Source organism: Pectinophora gossypiella, chromosome Z, assembly GCF_024362695.1.
Source record: "Pectinophora gossypiella chromosome Z, ilPecGoss1.1, whole genome shotgun sequence".
Lineage (NCBI taxonomy): Eukaryota > Metazoa > Arthropoda > Insecta > Lepidoptera > Gelechiidae > Pectinophora > Pectinophora gossypiella.
The window spans coordinates 11,141,216-11,160,549 of NC_065433.1; the positions used below are offsets into that span (position 1 = coordinate 11,141,216).

General features: G+C 36.1%; 1 protein-coding gene and 1 long non-coding RNA gene across 2 annotated transcripts; both read right to left on the reverse strand.

Annotated features, from left to right (window-relative positions):
• Positions 1 to 623: 623 nt before the first annotated feature.
• On the reverse strand, positions 624 to 4,621 carry LOC126379821 (uncharacterized). The gene is made up of 2 exons (XR_007568384.1): positions 2,906 to 4,621; positions 624 to 2,562 (listed from the first exon to the last, which is right to left on the reverse strand). It is a non-coding gene; the product is annotated as an uncharacterized LOC126379821 (long non-coding RNA).
• A 2,829-nt stretch (positions 4,622 to 7,450) lies between these two features.
• LOC126379815 (ras-related protein Rab-21) lies at positions 7,451 to 8,878 on the reverse strand. Its single transcript, XM_050028736.1, has 4 exons — positions 8,446 to 8,878; positions 8,198 to 8,365; positions 7,978 to 8,096; positions 7,451 to 7,797 (listed from the first exon to the last, which is right to left on the reverse strand). Exons 1-4 carry the CDS (start codon positions 8,575 to 8,577, stop codon positions 7,587 to 7,589), a joined length of 630 nt encoding a protein of 209 aa, XP_049884693.1. The 5' UTR covers positions 8,578 to 8,878; the 3' UTR covers positions 7,451 to 7,586.
• Between the last annotated feature and the right edge of the window lie 10,456 nt (positions 8,879 to 19,334).

Genomic DNA, 19,334 nt, shown 5'->3' on the forward strand with positions numbered 1-19,334 from the left:
AAATCATTGTTATGGCTGCTGATGTATGCGGTAAAATGTATAGTTAAGCTTATAGTATGTGGAAACTGCTTCGGTAAATTAATAGTTGACTGTGTCTTTGGCGCCACGCCATTCAAGTGAAGATTTATCTGATGAGCATTTAACAATTGAAAGAGTGAAGACTATTCGCAGGCGAATGGTCGGAACTTTACTGGGTTATCTTGTATTTTTGTGCATCCTGGTCAATGCCAAATACTTTACAAATTAACTGTTTTATGCACAAGTTACTACTTCGCATATGCTACAAATCAGTGATTTATAAAAAACGTTTATACCTAACCATTTACCGTAGTCTTAACCATAAGGTACCAATGAGTAGTACATTAGAAATTTTAACAGAAACAATAGTTTTATTTGACACCTTCCCTTACATGATAAGAATATTTATTAAATACACATATTATTTGGAAACAAAATATTTTATTTATTCATAGATGCATAATAAATGAATAAATAACACAATTTCATTAAAGCACTTCACAATTAATATATTCTACATGTTGTAATGTTTTAAAAAAATTTAAGATAGATGATGAAGATGAGAAGAAGAATAAGAGATGTATGAAGAAATAAAATGTAAGACATGGTTTACTTGTATTTATTAATTACTAAGAAAACCAAAGTTACACAAAAATATAAATAAGTATTTGGAACTTTTAAATCCTAAGGGTACATTCCAGGTATTCAAGGCCACTGGTCATTCGTTAAGCATTATAAAAAAAAATAAGAAAGGTATTATAAAAACCTCCCTAGCTCGTTTGCCCTCGGCGGCGGGAAGGAAGCCGAGCCGACTAGAAGCAGCTGCCAATAAGCTGTAGCAGAACAGCTGTACAAAACACCCGTCATAGAACAGAACAGCCTTCGTAAAACAGCCGTCACAAAACACCTTCGCAAAACACCTCCTGTGGACAAAACGCACAGGGGTAAATCAAACCTCTAGGGGCGGAGGCACAACCTAACTAACTCCCCAAAATCGTATAAAAAGACTCACCTGTCGGAGGTCGAGAAGCCACGTATGCGGCCAACGTACGATGACGTCGATGCCACGACGCTGGGACAAAATGGCGGAGCAACGTGTCCACGCCACGGACACCAAAACCACACCTATTCGGAACAAATCGCACATTAAAATCTTGACCGCAAACACTAACACTCACGAGTCACGACAGATGACAGAAATGTATAACTTACTTACCAGAATAAAAATTTACGAAGATTTGGCGGCGCGTGCGACGGAGTTGCGGGCCACCGGTCACACGCTTATAAACCGCCCAAAAGAAAAACAATGACAACATATATCGACACTGATAATTACGATTAAAATGCTATAACGCATTATAAAGACAAATTCTCACCCGAAATTCACACTAAAAATCGAAGGTGTGGACACACCCGCTCGGCGGAGCGCTGTCTGGGGAATGCGGCAGCTCGCAGGCGCAGGACTATATAAATCGCCCAATTCAACGCCTACGTCACGGACAAAGCTAGTACGACCTCAATCGTCCGTTAGATGACGCCGCCGTCGCACACTCAACATGCAAGTTATTAACAACTCCAAGGACAGGAGACAGACCGAAAATTCCCAAATATAATTTTGTATTAAATATTGACACCAACATTCTTCAGCAGCTACTTGACAAGGGACTCCAAGATATAGCCTTCCGTATAATATCGGCACACACCATCCTCCGGTTACTGATGGAAAGTCGTCGACTGCGGAGCCCAACGATAGCAAGTCGATGGTCCCGGACCTTCCACTGAACAACGCGAGATGGCGCTGTGTCCAATACTACACAAAAAAGCTATAAAACGGGTCCCCTGTAACTAATCCGGAGGCTGAAAGAAACGGCACTACAATACCTCCCCACCCAAAAGGATTTCCGAGTGAAAAAAAAATAATTAAAAAAATAAAACAAACGAGGAAATCCCAGCTGGCCCTCCAGCTGATCCCTCAAACAAACCAAAACTCAAACCTCCACAAAAATATTCAAGTTTAACTTAAAAGAGAAATAATTTAAAATAAAAAAGTAAAACTATATCAATGAAAATAAATAAAGGCAAAAAATGCCATTCGGTACAAACAGTAAAAAGATAAACTTAAAAAGAATAGAAAAAAAAATAAAGGCAGAAATGCCATTGCCGGCGGAGGCCGCGCAACGTAAAAACTTGCCGAGACGGCACATAAACCACCCGTGCTCACCATGAGCACAACAACATCTGATAGCATCCAAGAAATTCTTCGCATCCAAAAATACTTCGCATCCAAAAAATACTTCGCATCCAAGAAATACTTCGCATCCAAGAAATACTTCGCATCCAAGAAATACTTCGCATCCAAGAAATCGCATCAATAGCGCGCATACGAGCGCCAAAAACATGTCGGTAAGCAAGTCGCAATGACTCATTACAACAATAATACGTGTCCGTAGCAATAACTACGTCCACCAACGAACACTAACGACTTCAAAAGCCATCAGTCACAACCACCACTCCCTCAACATCTTAAAATGGTGGGGAAGTGACCTCACCTTACAATTGGCGAGTGCTCGACCCCAACCATCAACAAACACTAATGACTTCAACAGCCATCAGTCACAACTGCCACTCTCTCAACATCTCAAAATGGTGGGGAAGTGACCTCACCTTACAATTGGCGAGTGCTCGACCCCAACCATCAACAAACACTAATGACTCAACAGCCATCAGTCACAACTACCACTCCCTCAACATCTCAAAATGGTGGGGAAGTGACCTCACCTTACAATTGGCGAGTGCTCGACCCCAACCATCAATAAACACTAACGGCTCAACAGCCATCAGTCACAACTACCACTCCCTCAACATCCTAAAACGGCGGGGAAGTGACCTCACCTTACAATTGGCGAGTGCTCGACCCCAACCATCAACAAACCACACGATTAGGTACTAATCCCTACCTAACGCGAAACAAAAAAAATATAAAAAAAGATATAAAAAAAAAACGACCCAACTTGTTGATGGCGGCGCGGCGTGCCGCCGGTGCTGCCGCGCGTCCACCCGCAAGCTGCTCGGATATAAAGATAGAAAAAAAATAATAAAAATGTATGTGGACAGTGGCAGTATGGGGAACCTAGGGTATGCCCACACGTCCACCGTCCACAATATAATAGGCCACAATTTGCCAGTGGCGGCGCGGCGAGCCCCACAGCGGCCGCGCGTCCACCAGTAAATCGGCTCCTATAACTAACCTAAAAGACAACTAACCTAATGATTCCCCAACGCTGCCGGTGTACCCACACCTTCAAAATGTGAAGATGTATAGTACAAGTGGTGGCCCTGCACCACGAAATAATACCTCGTAAATTATTTCATCTTTACGTAATAGATGAAATTTAATTGGACGTTCTTCCAATGCCATGATTAAAAAAAAATGAATGACCAATGTACTTTAACAAAGATTTAACTAAGTACTAAGTTTTAAAGAAAAAATAATCAAAGAATATTTTCATTAACTAAATACCTACTTGAAAAGTAAAAATAAATGCAAATAAACAAAATGCAAATGTAAAAAAAATAAGTTATTTGTAAAACTAACAATGTATAAATGTTGTTTATTTAACGTATTTCCAATCCAATTCAAAAGATTTACTTATTAGAATTTATCCGGTAATAGAATACAAAACTATTAAGCAAACAATAGCTCAACAATAAAAGATCGTACACGTAATACTAACGAGCGTGTAAAAAAAACAAAACCAGTTTATTCGCTATAAGCTCAAAAGGAATGCAAGATAGATAACAAGCATGTAGGTACTTATGTATAGCCGTGGTTATACAACCAAGAACTATAATTTTACTAGATAGCAAGTTAAATGTTTAATTGAAATTAGGCCGAAATGCTTTTATAAATTGTTGCATAATTTGAAAGAATTTACAAATTGTAAATAAACCTTGAGGGTATAAAACAAAAATATAATTCTAAACTCACGCCAAGTTTCATAAAATTTTGAAGAAAAAAGCTGTACTTATAGCAAAGCTAAGCAGTAAACTAGCAACAATAATAATTTTACTCAAGAATGTTAAAAATTTAAAGTTACATTAAAAAAAAACCTTTGTAGGGTATATAATGTTTTGTTTTATAAAAGCAAATTTGTGATAAAAACAAAAAAGTAAGCTCAAAATTTTAAGAAACAATTTAAGAAGTTTAATTATACAGCAAAATAGCTGCAACGCAGTATAATTTTTTTTTAACAATGTGATGTTATAAAATGCTATACGAGTTCAAAGTCCAAACTTTAAAAGTATGCAAAGCAAAAGAAATATATAATGCAAATGTAAATTTAAAAACAGTTATACAAAATAGTAGGTATATGTAAATTAACTTGTTTCATTTAAAGCACACATCAATATGAACGCGATAAATCTTATTCACTAGGGGGTAAATGAAGAAACACCACCACCACACAATTTGTTCTTTTTACACGTTACAAAAAAAAAATACACAACGAATGACCAGCCGATCCTCGAGCAAAAGACCGAAGACCGGGGGCGTACCCTGAACCTTTAGACCTCAGTAATCGGGCGCCATGTAATGTTTTAAAATTTTTAATGAAGAATGTATGATGAAGATGAATGTATGAAATAAAATGTAAGCAAATGGGTTTACTCGAATTTATTAATCACTAAGAAAACCAAAGTTACACAAAAATATAAATAAGTATTTGGAACTTTTAAATCCTAAGGGTACATTCCAGGTATTCAAGGCCACTGGTCATTCGTTAAGCATTATAAAAAAAAATAAGAAAGGTATTATAAAAACCTCCCTAGCTCGTTTGCCCTCGGCGGCGGGAAGGAAGCCGAGCCGACTAGAAGCAGCTGCCAATAAGCTGTAGCAGAACAGCTGTACAAAACACCCGTCATAGAACAGAACAGCCTTCGTAAAACAGCCGTCACAAAACACCTTCGCAAAACACCTCCTGTGGACAAAACGCACAGGGGTAAATCAAACCTCTAGGGGCGGAGGCACAACCTAACTAACTCCCCAAAATCGTATAAAAAGACTCACCTGTCGGAGGTCGAGAAGCCACGTATGCGGCCAACGTACGATGACGTCGATGCCACGACGCTGGGACAAAATGGCGGAGCAACGTGTCCACGCCACGGACACCAAAACCACACCTATTCGGAACAAATCGCACATTAAAATCTTGACCGCAAACACTAACACTCACGAGTCACGACAGATGACAGAAATGTATAACTTACTTACCAGAATAAAAATTTACGAAGATTTGGCGGCGCGTGCGACGGAGTTGCGGGCCACCGGTCACACGCTTATAAACCGCCCAAAAGAAAAACAATGACAACATATATCGACACTGATAATTACGATTAAAATGCTATAACGCATTATAAAGACAAATTCTCACCCGAAATTCACACTAAAAATCGAAGGTGTGGACACACCCGCTCGGCGGAGCGCTGTCTGGGGAATGCGGCAGCTCGCAGGCGCAGGACTATATAAATCGCCCAATTCAACGCCTACGTCACGGACAAAGCTAGTACGACCTCAATCGTCCGTTAGATGACGCCGCCGTCGCACACTCAACATGCAAGTTATTAACAACTCCAAGGACAGGAGACAGACCGAAAATTCCCAAATATAATTTTGTATTAAATATTGACACCAACATTCTTCAGCAGCTACTTGACAAGGGACTCCAAGATATAGCCTTCCGTATAATATCGGCACACACCATCCTCCGGTTACTGATGGAAAGTCGTCGACTGCGGAGCCCAACGATAGCAAGTCGATGGTCCCGGACCTTCCACTGAACAACGCGAGATGGCGCTGTGTCCAATACTACACAAAAAAGCTATAAAACGGGTCCCCTGTAACTAATCCGGAGGCTGAAAGAAACGGCACTACAATGTACACAATTACCTGAGCTGAAACACAATTGATAATAAGTAAAATTGCATCTTACATCATTGTTTTTTTATAAATAATTCATGTGTAGCAATTACACTTATAACTACAACAGGCCACAAACATCAAGACATTAACATTTTACAATTACGAAAGAAATTATATAAAGTAAAAGCACTTTAATGAAGCATAATATATAAAAACGACTGCTATTCCTAGAATTATGTTTTTTAATCATTACCCAATTATCGCCTCAACAAAATATAAACAAACAGTGAATGCAATGTAGTAGTAACATACCTATACATAAATGAGTGAATGTGTGTTAAAGTGTTTGACAGCCCAGCAAAATTGAACCATCTAATAATTCGATTGAACTTTGCTAAGATGTCAAATACTTTTACTACTGCACTGCTTTTTTTTTTTATTAGTAAGGCGGTTAGTCTGCACCCTAATAGGTACTATTACAAATGGAAAGTGTTGTTCATAATATATCCCGGTCTCCGATACACTGTATTATGTTGTAAATCAAAAACAATATTTGGCAAAAATACTAGTTTTGTTGTAAAACAGGCACTTATCATTTATTCATAGTTTATCTAAGTATCTATAAATGTATGTCATTTCATTACATTGACATAAAGCGCGAGCATGGACAATTACTGCTACAGTTGCAAATTGCGCAACCAAGGCACAAATTTCAAGAGGTATAATTTAAATTACCGGTTCTTTGGTTCACACAATCTTAAATCAAATTGCTACCTGTATATTCATAAATTCATGGATGTTTACTTCTATATGCATGGAATCCTTAAACCTTGTAGGTATATGACCAAATCACTCTGTATTTTCCTTAATGAATGATAATTCATTAAAAAGGAAGTACCTAGGTATGATGAAAATAAATTCATATAGTAAATAAAAATATACCTAGTAACATAGTATATAAATTATTATTTCAAATAGTTTTAGCAGCTGTTAGATGAAGAGGTCAAAAGTGTAGAAAGAAGCATTTTATATTTTTTATGTATAATAAATATATAGATAATGGTAATAATAAATATTTGTAGTTTTATGGACTGTTGTGCTCTCACAAGGTAGCCACAGTTTGTTTATATTCAAGTAAAGAATATATAGAAAGAAAAGATAATTTTTTGTTAAGCCTCTACTCTGTAGGCAAATTTAAAAGTTCATTGCCTAGTAGATGTATAAAATATAAAAAAAGTGTTTTGCTACAAAAAGGAAAGAAGAAACTTGGTAGGGAACTGGTGGCTGGTGGCCATTAATGTGATATGAATGTAAATTTGTAATTTGGGACAGAAACAGTTCGCATTGCAATGTTTAAAAAATATTAATATTCAATTTCGAAATAAAAACTCTAATTATGTTTCAGAGAAAGGGTACCAGAAGGTAAAGGTAAAGAATGTTCTTTTTCCATGAAATTTGTTAGAGTAATCCAGATTCACCAAATTATTGTTGTTTATAATCATAATAATAATAAAATGCACAAAGTGGCAAACTTAGGGTTATACTGCCAAGTTATAAAACTTCCTGATATTTTGCTTTTCAAAAATGTCTAATCAATAATATACTGACTCTTAATAGCATCCTTGTAAACTTCCCAATGAATATTTTGTTTTCAGTTACTCCGGGAACCTGAACAACATGAGGAATGTGCTGGAGCCTCATCATCAACAATTTGAATCCGTGGTGATTGGTTGCCATCTGACCTGTTGTTTTGCTCAAACCGGTCTGTCATCTCTTGTGTCAAGTCCAGGAATAGCTCCTCCACACCTTGGTTCAATTTGGCTGATGTGTAGAAGTGTTTAGCACCAACAGTGTTAGCATAGCTAGAAATGAAAGTGTCTACATGTATAACAATGTATTTGCACAAATCTATCAGAGGCAGCATAGGAAGACCTATAAGTTTACAACTTGCAGCCATTATTTTGTATTGATGACCAAAGGTAAATATAAGTATATCACTTAGAACAAGACATAACAAAAGTTAATCTGGTTATAAAAAATACCTTTCAGCTTCCTCTAGTGGCACTGTCCTTTCATGTTCTAAATCAATTTTATTTCCAGCAATGACCAGCACTATCTGGGTTCCCAGCATTTTTCGGAGTTCTTTAACCCAATTTTTGACCTGTATGTTTTAAAAGAATAAAATAATATATTTGTTAAGATTTATGTACACAATAATACACAGTATCTGTAATTTAGAGATCTTTAAATAGCATTACTTGCCTTCACAAAAGAATCTTCGTCAGTGATGTCATAAACAAGGATAGCTCCATTGGAATTTCTGTAGTAAATAGGTCCCAGTGCATGAAACTTCTCCTGGCCTGCTGTGTCCCAAATTGCTAAATTGATACGTTTACCATTGATATTAATTTTTTTGTTCAGGAATGTAGCCTGGCAAATAAAAGTAGATGTGTTAATTGATTAAATGTAGCTGTTAGGTGTCAAGAGTTAAATTTATTCAAATGTAATACCTGCAGCGTAGTAAGGTGTTTGTCGTTGAATTTGTCCTCGATATAACGTAACAACAAAGAAGTTTTGCCAACGCAACCCTCACCCAGCAGCACCACTTTGAAATTGTACGCACCATTCGCAGTAGTAGTCATGATTATCAGATATAAAAATATTATCTTGGAATGATGTACAATGGAAATCTAATTTGTTACAATCACGCAACCACAGTCTAAACACAAAACATCAAACAGCTGATGTATGTTCCACATTCAGTTCTGTATTAGCCACTAATTTTGTTCTGGACAAGATTTGTACTATTTGATTAATATATCACACCCGTTTCATAAACATTTAAACCCATTAATACGTGTAAATCTCGAATTACGGTGAAATCTTGTCGAAACGAAATAAAAGCGAAGAAATGTCATTTGTCAAGATTTTTTAATCTTGTTTTTTTTTCTATTATCCCCTTGCAGAAAGGCAAAGGCAAATCTTGCGTACAGCGTCAAGTCAAAAAGTTTTTTTAAACTTGTTTATAATTTATCCCCTTGAGGAAAGGCGAAGGCAAATAATGCCATGCAGCCATAAGTGCATCCATAACAAGTCGATCAAACAATCTCCCCAAGATTTCACCCATCCACAGAGTATTTATATAAATATTTCAAAACTGCCAAAGATGACCACCCAACTTCATATTCACACTGTGTGTATGTGTGAGACTGTGTGACTCCTCAGGGCTGCTTACTACAATATCTAATTTAACCGACATGCCTTTTTCATCAAAGCAGATATTAATATTATAACAACGGAAGAAACTTTTCTAATTATGAGTCAATATTAAAATGTATGGAAATATATACAAATTAAATTTTTTGAACATGTTTTTGGGTTTTATAGGTTACAATATCAATAAATAAGCACTACACATTAATTAAGATTGAGGGATTACATAACCCAAGTTCCAAAAAAAATAACAGATGGCGCTGATTAGGGTTGCCTTCGTATAACCATCTAATTTAATGAATAACATTTTTACCTATGTATCAATTATCTTTGTTTTTGGGTATAAATGATGACCGTTGTTAATAGGCACAATACATCTTCCGCCCATTAGTATTATGATCAAAATAAAGAGAAGCAGTATAAGCAACATAAATCCGATTACTATTGCGTATGGCAAACAAAAATAAAATATCCTGTGTGTCATGATTAGTGATGGGCAGGGAAAGAAAAAATTGGGTGGGAAAGAAAAAATATCGGGAAAATATGGGAAAATAAAATAAACACCCGAAAAATTCCCGAATTATGGGAAAATATTTTTTATTTAATTATTTTTAATCTTATTATTATTTGTATGTCGTTTCCATGTCTCGGGTCGGGTCTGTCATGGAATCCCGGACTTTTGGAAGGCGTGTGTGGGGCCGAAGCCAACACGTAGAGGCCCCTTAAGACAATTTACTCTAAATGTGTTGTGACACCAACCGGCGATTATCCCTGTATGCACTATAGGAGTGCACCCAAAGACAATCCCTGGTTCGTGTAGGACTATTGCAGATTATGGGAACAAAAGGAACTGGGCTATTGGGTTGGGGGTTAGTGAACCGGGATACTGGGGCTATGGGGGACTATGGAGAGAGATACATTGGGCAGGCGGTGACTCGTCACTCACTGGTTGGGCCACCTATCTAGCCGACGCGACTGGACGGCAAGGCAGCAACATGGTTGTGAGCATCTCAGGGTGTCAAGAGGTGTACACCGCTTTCTGCGAGGCGGTTTACCCGCCTTACCAACTCGCGACTTATGCATCTTTCACTTCCACCCTGCGAGCGTATAGCTCTAACGCCCCACTCTGGCTGGCCAATAAAGGCAAGCCAGAGGTGAGAGTCCTGCGGCCCCCGCTAAGGTCCACTCCGGCCAGCCAGTACTGTCACCATCTTTGTTGCTCTTCTTTGGACTCTCTCTAGTAGTGCAATGTCCTTCCGATAGTAAAGTCTCCATATTTGAAACCCATGTTCTAACAGCGGTCTGACGTAAGTTTTGTAAAGCCTAAGAAACAATTCCGTATCTATATGATAAAAAGCTTTTCTAATTATGTATAAGAGGGAGTTATCCTTCTTAGTGATTCCAATAATGTGTTCGTCCCACGTTATGCCAAGGTCCTTTTGTTTTTTAACACACTCGAGAGGTTTTGAGTCAATGGTGTAACTCAACGTGGGGTGGTTACTGCCAACATGCAACACAGTGCATTTGTCTACGTTTAATGTGATTAGCCAACCTCGGGTCCAAGCAATTACTCTTATCAAGATCATCTTGGATTATATTATGGCTAATAAGTGGATTCCCCGTTATTTTCGTGTCATTTGCAAAGAGTGATATATCAGACATGATACCATGTTTAAGATCTGTAAGGTAGATTCTGAATAAAATAGGTCCTAACACCGATCCCTGCGGCACACCGCTGAGGACTTTTCTGGGAACAGAGTATGATTCTCCGATGCGCATAGAGAATGTGCAATTTGACAGGAAGTCTTCAATCCACTTCACGACATTGCCTCTGATTCCAAAGGGCTTTAATTTAGCAATCAATCGTGTGACAGGAACTCGATCAAAAGCTTTTTCATAGTCCAAGTAAATAATATCTGTAGGTATTCATTCGTGCCTCCCAATTTCTTGCACAAAACCATGTTGCTCCTCGATGATGACATTCTCTCGTGCCAAAAGCATCCTATATATCCTATAATATGTAGATATCTTTGCATGGAATTATTAAAATCGAACATTCCATTCAAAATATATTACAAAGGAGATCATCGGCTTTCCATACTTTGGCCGGCCCAAATTTGAAAGTGCCGGTCAGAGAAAAAAAAATGTGTCAAACCTTTCGAGTAGATTGTTCTGAACATTTTTTACTATGACACCAGACGTGTATGACCATTAGTTTGGCTTTAATTGGATTTAAAAAATCTCGATTTTACATACATTTTGTAAAAAATAATATTATGTCCGTTGGGAAAAAGAGGTATACAGGCGAATTACAAAGGACCGTTAGAACATTTATTAGTATGGCGCCAAACTTCTATGACCATTATTTTGACTTATATTGGACTTTCAGTTTTGGTTAATATATTAAAATGCTGGCCATCGAAAAAAATACGTCGAATCTGTCTAATAGTTGCTTCTCAATATTTTTTAATAACACCAAACATCTATGACCATTATTTTGACTTTTATTGGAATTTACGTTTTAGTTCAAATGTGAAAAATGCCGACCAGCAAAAATATCATGTTGAGAGTATCGAGTAGATGTCTGTTAACATTTTTTTCTATAGCGCCAAACTTGTATGACCATTAGTTTGACTTTTAGTGTATTTAAAAAATCTTGATTTCTTATTTATTTTGTAAGAAAATAAAGTGCTTTGGGTAAAAAATGTGGTACGGCGGATTATAAAGGACCTTTAGAACATTTAATAATCTGGCGCAAAACATTTTTGACCGTTATCTTGACTTTTTATTCGTCTCTCTTTCCGTTTTGGTTCAAATGGGAAATGTCAGACAGCGAAACAAAATAAGTCAAATCTTTTGGTAAACGACTTGAAACGTATTTTTGCTATACTACCAAATGTCGACTTTGGCTTTTATTGGACTTTTTAAAAAAACTTTTTTATACATTTTAACAATGACAACAAGCAGAGCTTTCCCAATGACTAGTTATTAGTCAGATAAATACTTTGTGTTTTTGTTTTGTGTGTTGTTAGGTGAACTTCTATATTAATACTATCTGATTTTAGATATGACGAAAATTCAGTTTTTTTAATTCGAATAAAACCGAAAATATTGACCCTACAGCTTTGGTGCCATAGTAATAAATGCTCAGACGGATAAGTTCTAAGGATAATACCATTATTGTTACTTGGCCGGCACTTTACATTTTCACCAAAAATGTATGAAAAATACAGTCTTTTAAAATCGAAGATATTCATCCTACAGCTTTGGTGCCATAGTAATAAATGCTCATACGGATAAGATCTAACGGAATATAGCAAAATTATTTTTTGGCCGGCACTTTGACTTCTGGGCCGAAATCCGATGATCTCCTTTAAGTTTTTTAAGAGTTCATACGACACTACGACAGAAAATAAATTGGGCATAAGTAGGCATACGTTATATTTAAATGGTCTTTGTTGGAAATCCTTACTTTTAATACAAATATATGCGATAAAAAATATTTTCCCTTGAAATGGGAATTTTTCGGGTTTTTTCCCTCAGAATTGGGAAAATTCCCAAAACGCGGGAATTTTCCGGGTAAGAACCCAACACTAGTCATGATCACTCATATTTTAAAAGAAGTTGAATTATCTGCAAGTAGATATCTCAATATCTAACATAAAATATTAACTAGATTAAAGTTAAAAGTTGCGAAACGATGGAATTTATATGGACTATTAATTTACCTGCACTTTTATCGTTCAAGCAAATGGGCATATAATTTAAAAGTATTTTAATGATTTAAAATATTATCAAACAGAATTAATATAAATTATTTATAATTGTAAATGTTAAACAACTAATTAATTAATTTAAAAAGTAAATAAACAGAAAAGGCGGGAACGGAAGTGAGAATTACGCAGCGAGAAAAACAAATGAAGAACGGGATTGGTTTGGTTCCCCGACTTTTCTAGGAGACGTTGGTTGTGGAAAGAATTACGATGGAAATTAATAAATAGTCGATAAAGTCACCCATTACAGTGTTTTCTTGAAAATTCAGAAGTGTTAATAAGAGAGCCTACGTCACCCACAAAAGTGGACAAGGATTGATTTAAATGTAAGTACCAGTGTGTACTATTATGACGTATTATTGAAAGTTGGCATGGCGCCATTATTACTTAGCAAAATATTTGCATTAATTATCGTAAAAGAATGTTTAGCCTACTCCGTTAGGGATTGTGGGCGTGAGTCTTAAAGTCTTATTAAAACTTTAATGATAGTGAAATCAATGTGCTGGTTTTGATGATGATGATGATAGTGAAATCAAAGATAAAGAAATACGACTGCGAAGTGGTTGTTTAATGAAGTGGAATTATAACTGAACGAATTATGTTTTTGATCAGATTGACAATAAAATGTTAACAGTACTCAAAGTAGTTTGGGTGTCGTGATTTTCACATTCTCGTTATCATAATTTTGGAATGTTTCGGAAGAATATTTGGCCAAAAATATTTTTTGGTAGTGTATGGATTTTACAATAAAGAAGATATTTTTTATGGCGAGTGAATACTATTTTGCAATTTTGTCGTGATTTCGAAAATGAATATTTTTAAGGAGTGAGTGGAATTTTACAAAATTTCCGATTTATTTTTAAAACTAGCTTTTGCCCGCGACTTCGTCCGCGTGGCGTGTTATATAAGAGAGAGATCTTTGTGTGTGTGGGAGTGCATACTTATGCAGTTTAGATTTTTTCATAAGTACATTTTTTTTTCCCAATAACTCCCATTTTTCAAAATACAGCCAAAAATAAACTTTATATTTACTAAGGTATGCATGCGTGCTAGATTGAATCAATTGATTGAATTGTTTTTTTTTTAATTGATTGTTCATTGAGTTTTAATTTTAATACACACTTCCTCTCTTCCCTTCAACGTTGCTGTGCCCTATAGGGTCCATGTTTTAGTTCCTATGCCTATGTAACACCCTATTGTACTACATGGAATGCAATAAATAATTTAATTGAATTGAAAATATCTATCTTACGCGGTTTCGATTTTTTCATACAAATGTTTTTTTCCCACTAACTCCCGTTTCCGTGGGAATTTTGCAATATCCTGTTGCAACTAAGCTTTAAGTTAACTAAGGTACCTGCATGCCAAATTTCAAGCGTCTAACTTAAGCGGTTTAGATTTTTCATACAAAAAGATTTTCCCGCTAATTTCCGTTGCCGTGGGAATTCCGGGAATTCCTTTCTTAGTGCACCTCTACGGTACCTAAGCTATGTCCCTTCCAAATTTCAAATGCCTACGTTTAGCCGTTCAGGCTATGCGTTGATATATGTCAGTCACTGAGTCAGTCAGTTTCTCTTTTTTATTTAGATTTGATTTTTTCATACAAATGTTTTTTCCCGCTAACTACCGTTCCCGTGGGAATTTTGTAATATCCTGTTGCAACTAAGCTTTAAGTTTACTAAAGTACCTGCATGCCAAATTTCAAACGTCTAACTTGAGTGGTTTAGATTTTTCATACAAAAGGATTTTCCCGTTAATTCGCGTTCCCGTGGGAATTTGTGAATTCCTTTCTTAGTGCACCTCCACGGTACCTAAGGTACCTGCATGACAAATTTCAAAGGTCTAACTTGAGTGGTTTAGATTTTTCATACAAAAGGATTTTCCCGCTAATTCCCGTTCTCGTAGGAATTTCGGGAATTCCTTTCTTAGTGCACCACTACGGTACTTAAGGTATCTGCATGCCAAATTTCAAACGTCTAACTTGAGTAGTTTAGATTTTTCATACAAAAGGATTTTCCCGCTAATTCCCGTTCCCGTGAGAATTTTGGGAATTCCTTTCTTAGTGCACCTCTACGGTACCTAAGCTATGTCCCTTCCAAATTTCAAATGCCTACGTTTAGCCGTTCAGGCTATGCGTTGATATATGTCAGTCACTGAGTCAGTCAGTTTCTCCTTTTATTTAGATTTGATTTTTTCATACAAATGTTTTTTCCCGCTAACTACCGTTCCCGTGGGAATTTTGTAATATCCAGTTGCAACTAAGCTTTAAGTTTACTACAGTACCTGCATGCCAAATTTCAAACGTCTAACTTGAGTGGTTTAGATTTTTCATACAAAAGGATTTTCCCGCTAATTCCCGTTCTCGTGGGAATTTCGGGAATTCCTTTCTTAGTGCACCACTACGGTACTTAAGGTATCTGCATGCCAAATTTCAAACGTCTAACTTGAGTGGTTTAGATTTTTCATACAAAAGGATTTTCCCGCTAATTCCCGTTCCCGTGAGAATTTTGGGAATTCCTTTCTTAGTGCACCTCTACGGTACTTAAGGTACTTGCATGCCAAATTTCAATTGTCTAACTGGAGTGGTTTAGATTTTTCATACAAAAGGATTTTCCCGCTAACTACCGTTCCCGTGGGAATTTTGTAATATCCTGTTGCAACTAAGCTTTAAGTTTACTAAAGTACCTGCATGCCAAATTTCAAACGTCTAACTTGAGTGGTTTAGATTTTTCATACAAAAGGATTTTCCCGTTAATTCGCGTTCCCGTGGGAATTTTGGGAATTCCTTTCTTAGTGCACCTCCACGGTACCTAAGGTACCTGCATGACAAATTTCAAAGGTCTAACTTGAGTGGTTTAGATTTTTCATACAGAAGGATTTTCCCGCTAATTCCCGTTCTCGTGGGAATTTCGGGAATTCCTTTCTTAGTGCACCTCTACGGTACTCAAGGTATCTGCATGCCAAATTTCAAACGTCTAACTTGAGTGGTTTAGATTTTTCATACAAAAGGATTTTCCCGCTAATTCCCGTTCCCGTGGGAATTTCGGGAATTCCTTTCTTAGTACACCTCTACGGTATCTAAGGTACCTGCATGCCAAATTTCAATTGTCTAACTTGAGTGGTTTAGATTTTTCATACAAAAGGATTTTCCCGCTAATTCCCGTTCCCGTGGGAATTTCGGGAATTCCTTTCTTAGTACACCTCTACGGTATCTAAGGTACCTGCATGCCAAATTTCAAACGTCTAACTTGAGTGGTTTAGATTTTTCATACAAAAGAATTTCCCTTCACTACTCTGCTCCTATTGATTGTAGCGTGATGAAAAGTAAACTATAACCTGTCCAGGAGTGTGAAGAATAATTGTACCAAGTTTCATTAAAATCCGTCCAGTAGGTTTTGTTTCTATAAGGAACATACAGACAGACAGACAGACAGACAGACAGACAGACAAAAATTTTACTGATTGCATTTTTGGCATCAGTATCGACCACTTATCACCCCCTGATAGTTATTTTGAAAAAATATTTAATGTACAGAATTGACCTCTCTACAGATTTATTATAAGTATAGATTAAAATATCCCATACAAACTTTCAACCCCTATTTCAATCTCTTCGTCCCTTCTTTTCGCAATAAAAGGTATCCTATTTTCTTTCTCAGGGTCTAAAGATTGTCTGTGCTAAATTTAATCAAAATCGGTTGAGAGGTTTAAGCGGGAAAGCGAAACAGACAGACAGGACAGAGTTACTTTCGCATTTATAATATTAGTAAGGATTATTTTCCCTCGTTAAATAGTAAACAAACTAAGTGTAGGTGTTATAATTTCGTTGACGAACTGATTACCTATCCGTTTCTTTGTCTAAAATGAGTATTACCTTATTACTATGATTGATTACTGGGCTTAAAGTTCGTATAAATGTCTATCGAATTACCTCCTCAAGTTTAAAGCGTAGCTAGTCATGTAGTACTATATTAATTATGTGGTGTAAGTAATTAGATTTTATCTGTATGTAATGTAACAGTCAGTTGAATAAAAAAACTTATACAAATCAGATCAATTAATTGGCGTAATGTGATTCTAGAAAGAGTTTTAATGTTAATAGATAGCTAGCTATAGCTATGTGTAGGTTCCTGTAGGAATGAGATATATAACTGTTTAATAAAGACAGTTGCATCAAAATTTTATCATAAATTCCCTAAATTATGGCGCCTACCTACCCTCTAAGTTAGAAAAGTGATCAAATACTAACTTGAAGTCACTCAGTTTAAAAAAAAACATCGAAATCATTCCAGTAGCTATGGCGTCATGCGCTTCTTGACACGATCACGAAATCTAGATTTCCGCGGGAATGAGGTATTTTCCCGCCATAAAAAGTAGCCTGTGTCCGTGCCTAAGATCCTATCTTTAAATTAACCAAGTCTTATAAAATTCCGTTCAGACGTTAAGGCGTGAATGAGGCAAACTTTTAAAACAAACAATTAAAAATCACTAATCTAATTAGTTTTCTGTCTACTGCCTACGCCTTAAGTACGATAGCATAAATATTAATAGGCCATATCCTTTTCTAGATTACTATCTATCAGCTAACTAAATTTCATCAAAATCCGTTGAGCCGTTTAGGCATGATAGACAAAACTCCCAGCAAAAACCATAAAAAAATCACTAACTCAATTCAGTTTTCTGCCTACTTCCTACCCCCTAAGTACGATGACGTGATCAATTTGATCGTACAACCGTTTTTAGATAACCAACTATTACCTTACTAAATTTCATTAAAATCCGTTCAGCCGTTTAGACGTGAAAGAGCAAAAGTCCCAACAAAAACGACTACAAATCACTAAATCAATTTAGTTATCTGCCAACTGCCTACCCCCTAAGAACGATGGCGTGATTATTTATAGCCTATGACCATTTCTAGGTTATCATCTATCACCATACCAAATTTCATCAAAATCCGTTGAGCCGTTTAGGCGTGAAAGAGTAACAGACAGACAGACAGACAGACAGACAGACAGACAGACAGAGTTACTTTCGCATTTATAATATTAGTATGGATAAATATAGATAATTTTCAGCTGAGCGATATTTATGTGAGTGAATGCCACTTACAATCCTTTCTTAAATATTCTCAATCTACTTTTAAATATTTATAATGAATGTATGGTGTTTTATAATGTCTATATTTTTTTAAGTATTTGATTTAATATTATTTTTAACAAGGGAATGGAATTTTACGATTTTTAAAGCAATTTTCATCGGAAAGAACATACCTATGGCGAGTGAATGATACTTTATAATATTTTATAAAGTGCATTAATTTCGAGTTATTTTTACCTAAAGATGAAGAATATTTGTTTTAAGTTTCTTAGTGCCGTGTAGATGTCGGATGAAGAGAGACATTTTGAATTTGTTGGTCATTTATAATAATGAGTTGTTTATTTCGAATTACATGGATTTACACTATTTATTACCATATTAGTGATTGAAATGTTCAATGACGGGTAATAAGTAGGTATAGATAGTACCTACTTACTTATTGGTATTTGATTTAACAATGACACCAATTAAGTGTTGTGGTGATGTTTTATGAAATATTATGTGGTTTTAAGAAACTTACCACCGTTTTTAGATATGATATAATAGAGTTTGTAAGCACTCTAACGAAAGTCGTACGATGAACGAACGTATCTGAAATGTATGTGACACAGTAGGACAGAGTTTGTAGGAACTCTCATACGATTATAGCATTGATTGTTTATGCAATTAAATTATTATGTTTCGATTAAATGTCATGTAGGTGACATAATGGAATAGAGTTTGTAGGAACTCTAATGCCTACAGATAACAGTGTCATGTAGGTGACAGATTAGAGTAGAGTTTATAGGAACTCCAATGCCAATAGATAGCAAGGTCATTTAGGTGACATAATGGAATAGAGTTTGTAGGAACTCTAATGTCAATGGATAGCAATGTCATGTAGGTGACAGGACAGAATAGAGTTAGTGGTAACTCTAAAGTCAATGAATATTAATGTGACATATGTGACAGAATTGAATAGAGTTTGAAGGAACTCCAATATCAATGTATTTCAATGTCATGTAGGTGACAGGTGATAATAGACTTTGTAGAAACTGTAATGTTAATGGATAGCAATGTCATGTAGGTGACAGATTAGAGTAGAGTTTGTAGGAACTCCAATGCCAATAGATAGCAAGGTCATTTAGGTGACATAATGGAATAGAGTTAGTGGTAACTCTAAAGTCAATGAATATTAATGTGACATATGTGACAGAATTGAATAGAGTTTGAAGGAACTCCAATATCAATGTATTTCAATGTCATGTAGGTGACAGGTGATAATAGACTTTGTAGAAACTGTAATGTTAATGGATAGCAATGTCATGTAGGTGACA

Excerpts from the sequence above, each read along its gene's own strand:
- LOC126379815 (XM_050028736.1), bottom strand. The coding sequence starts at position 8,577 with ATGACTACTACTGCGAATGGTGCGTACAATTTCAAAGTGGTGCTGCTG. Across the intron at positions 8,366-8,445 it reads AACACCTTACTACGCTGCAG|GCTACATTCCTGAACAAAAA; the intron begins GTATTACATTTG and ends TTTATTTGCCAG. Across the intron at positions 8,097-8,197 it reads ACGAAGATTCTTTTGTGAAG|GTCAAAAATTGGGTTAAAGA; the intron begins GCAAGTAATGCT and ends TAAAACATACAG.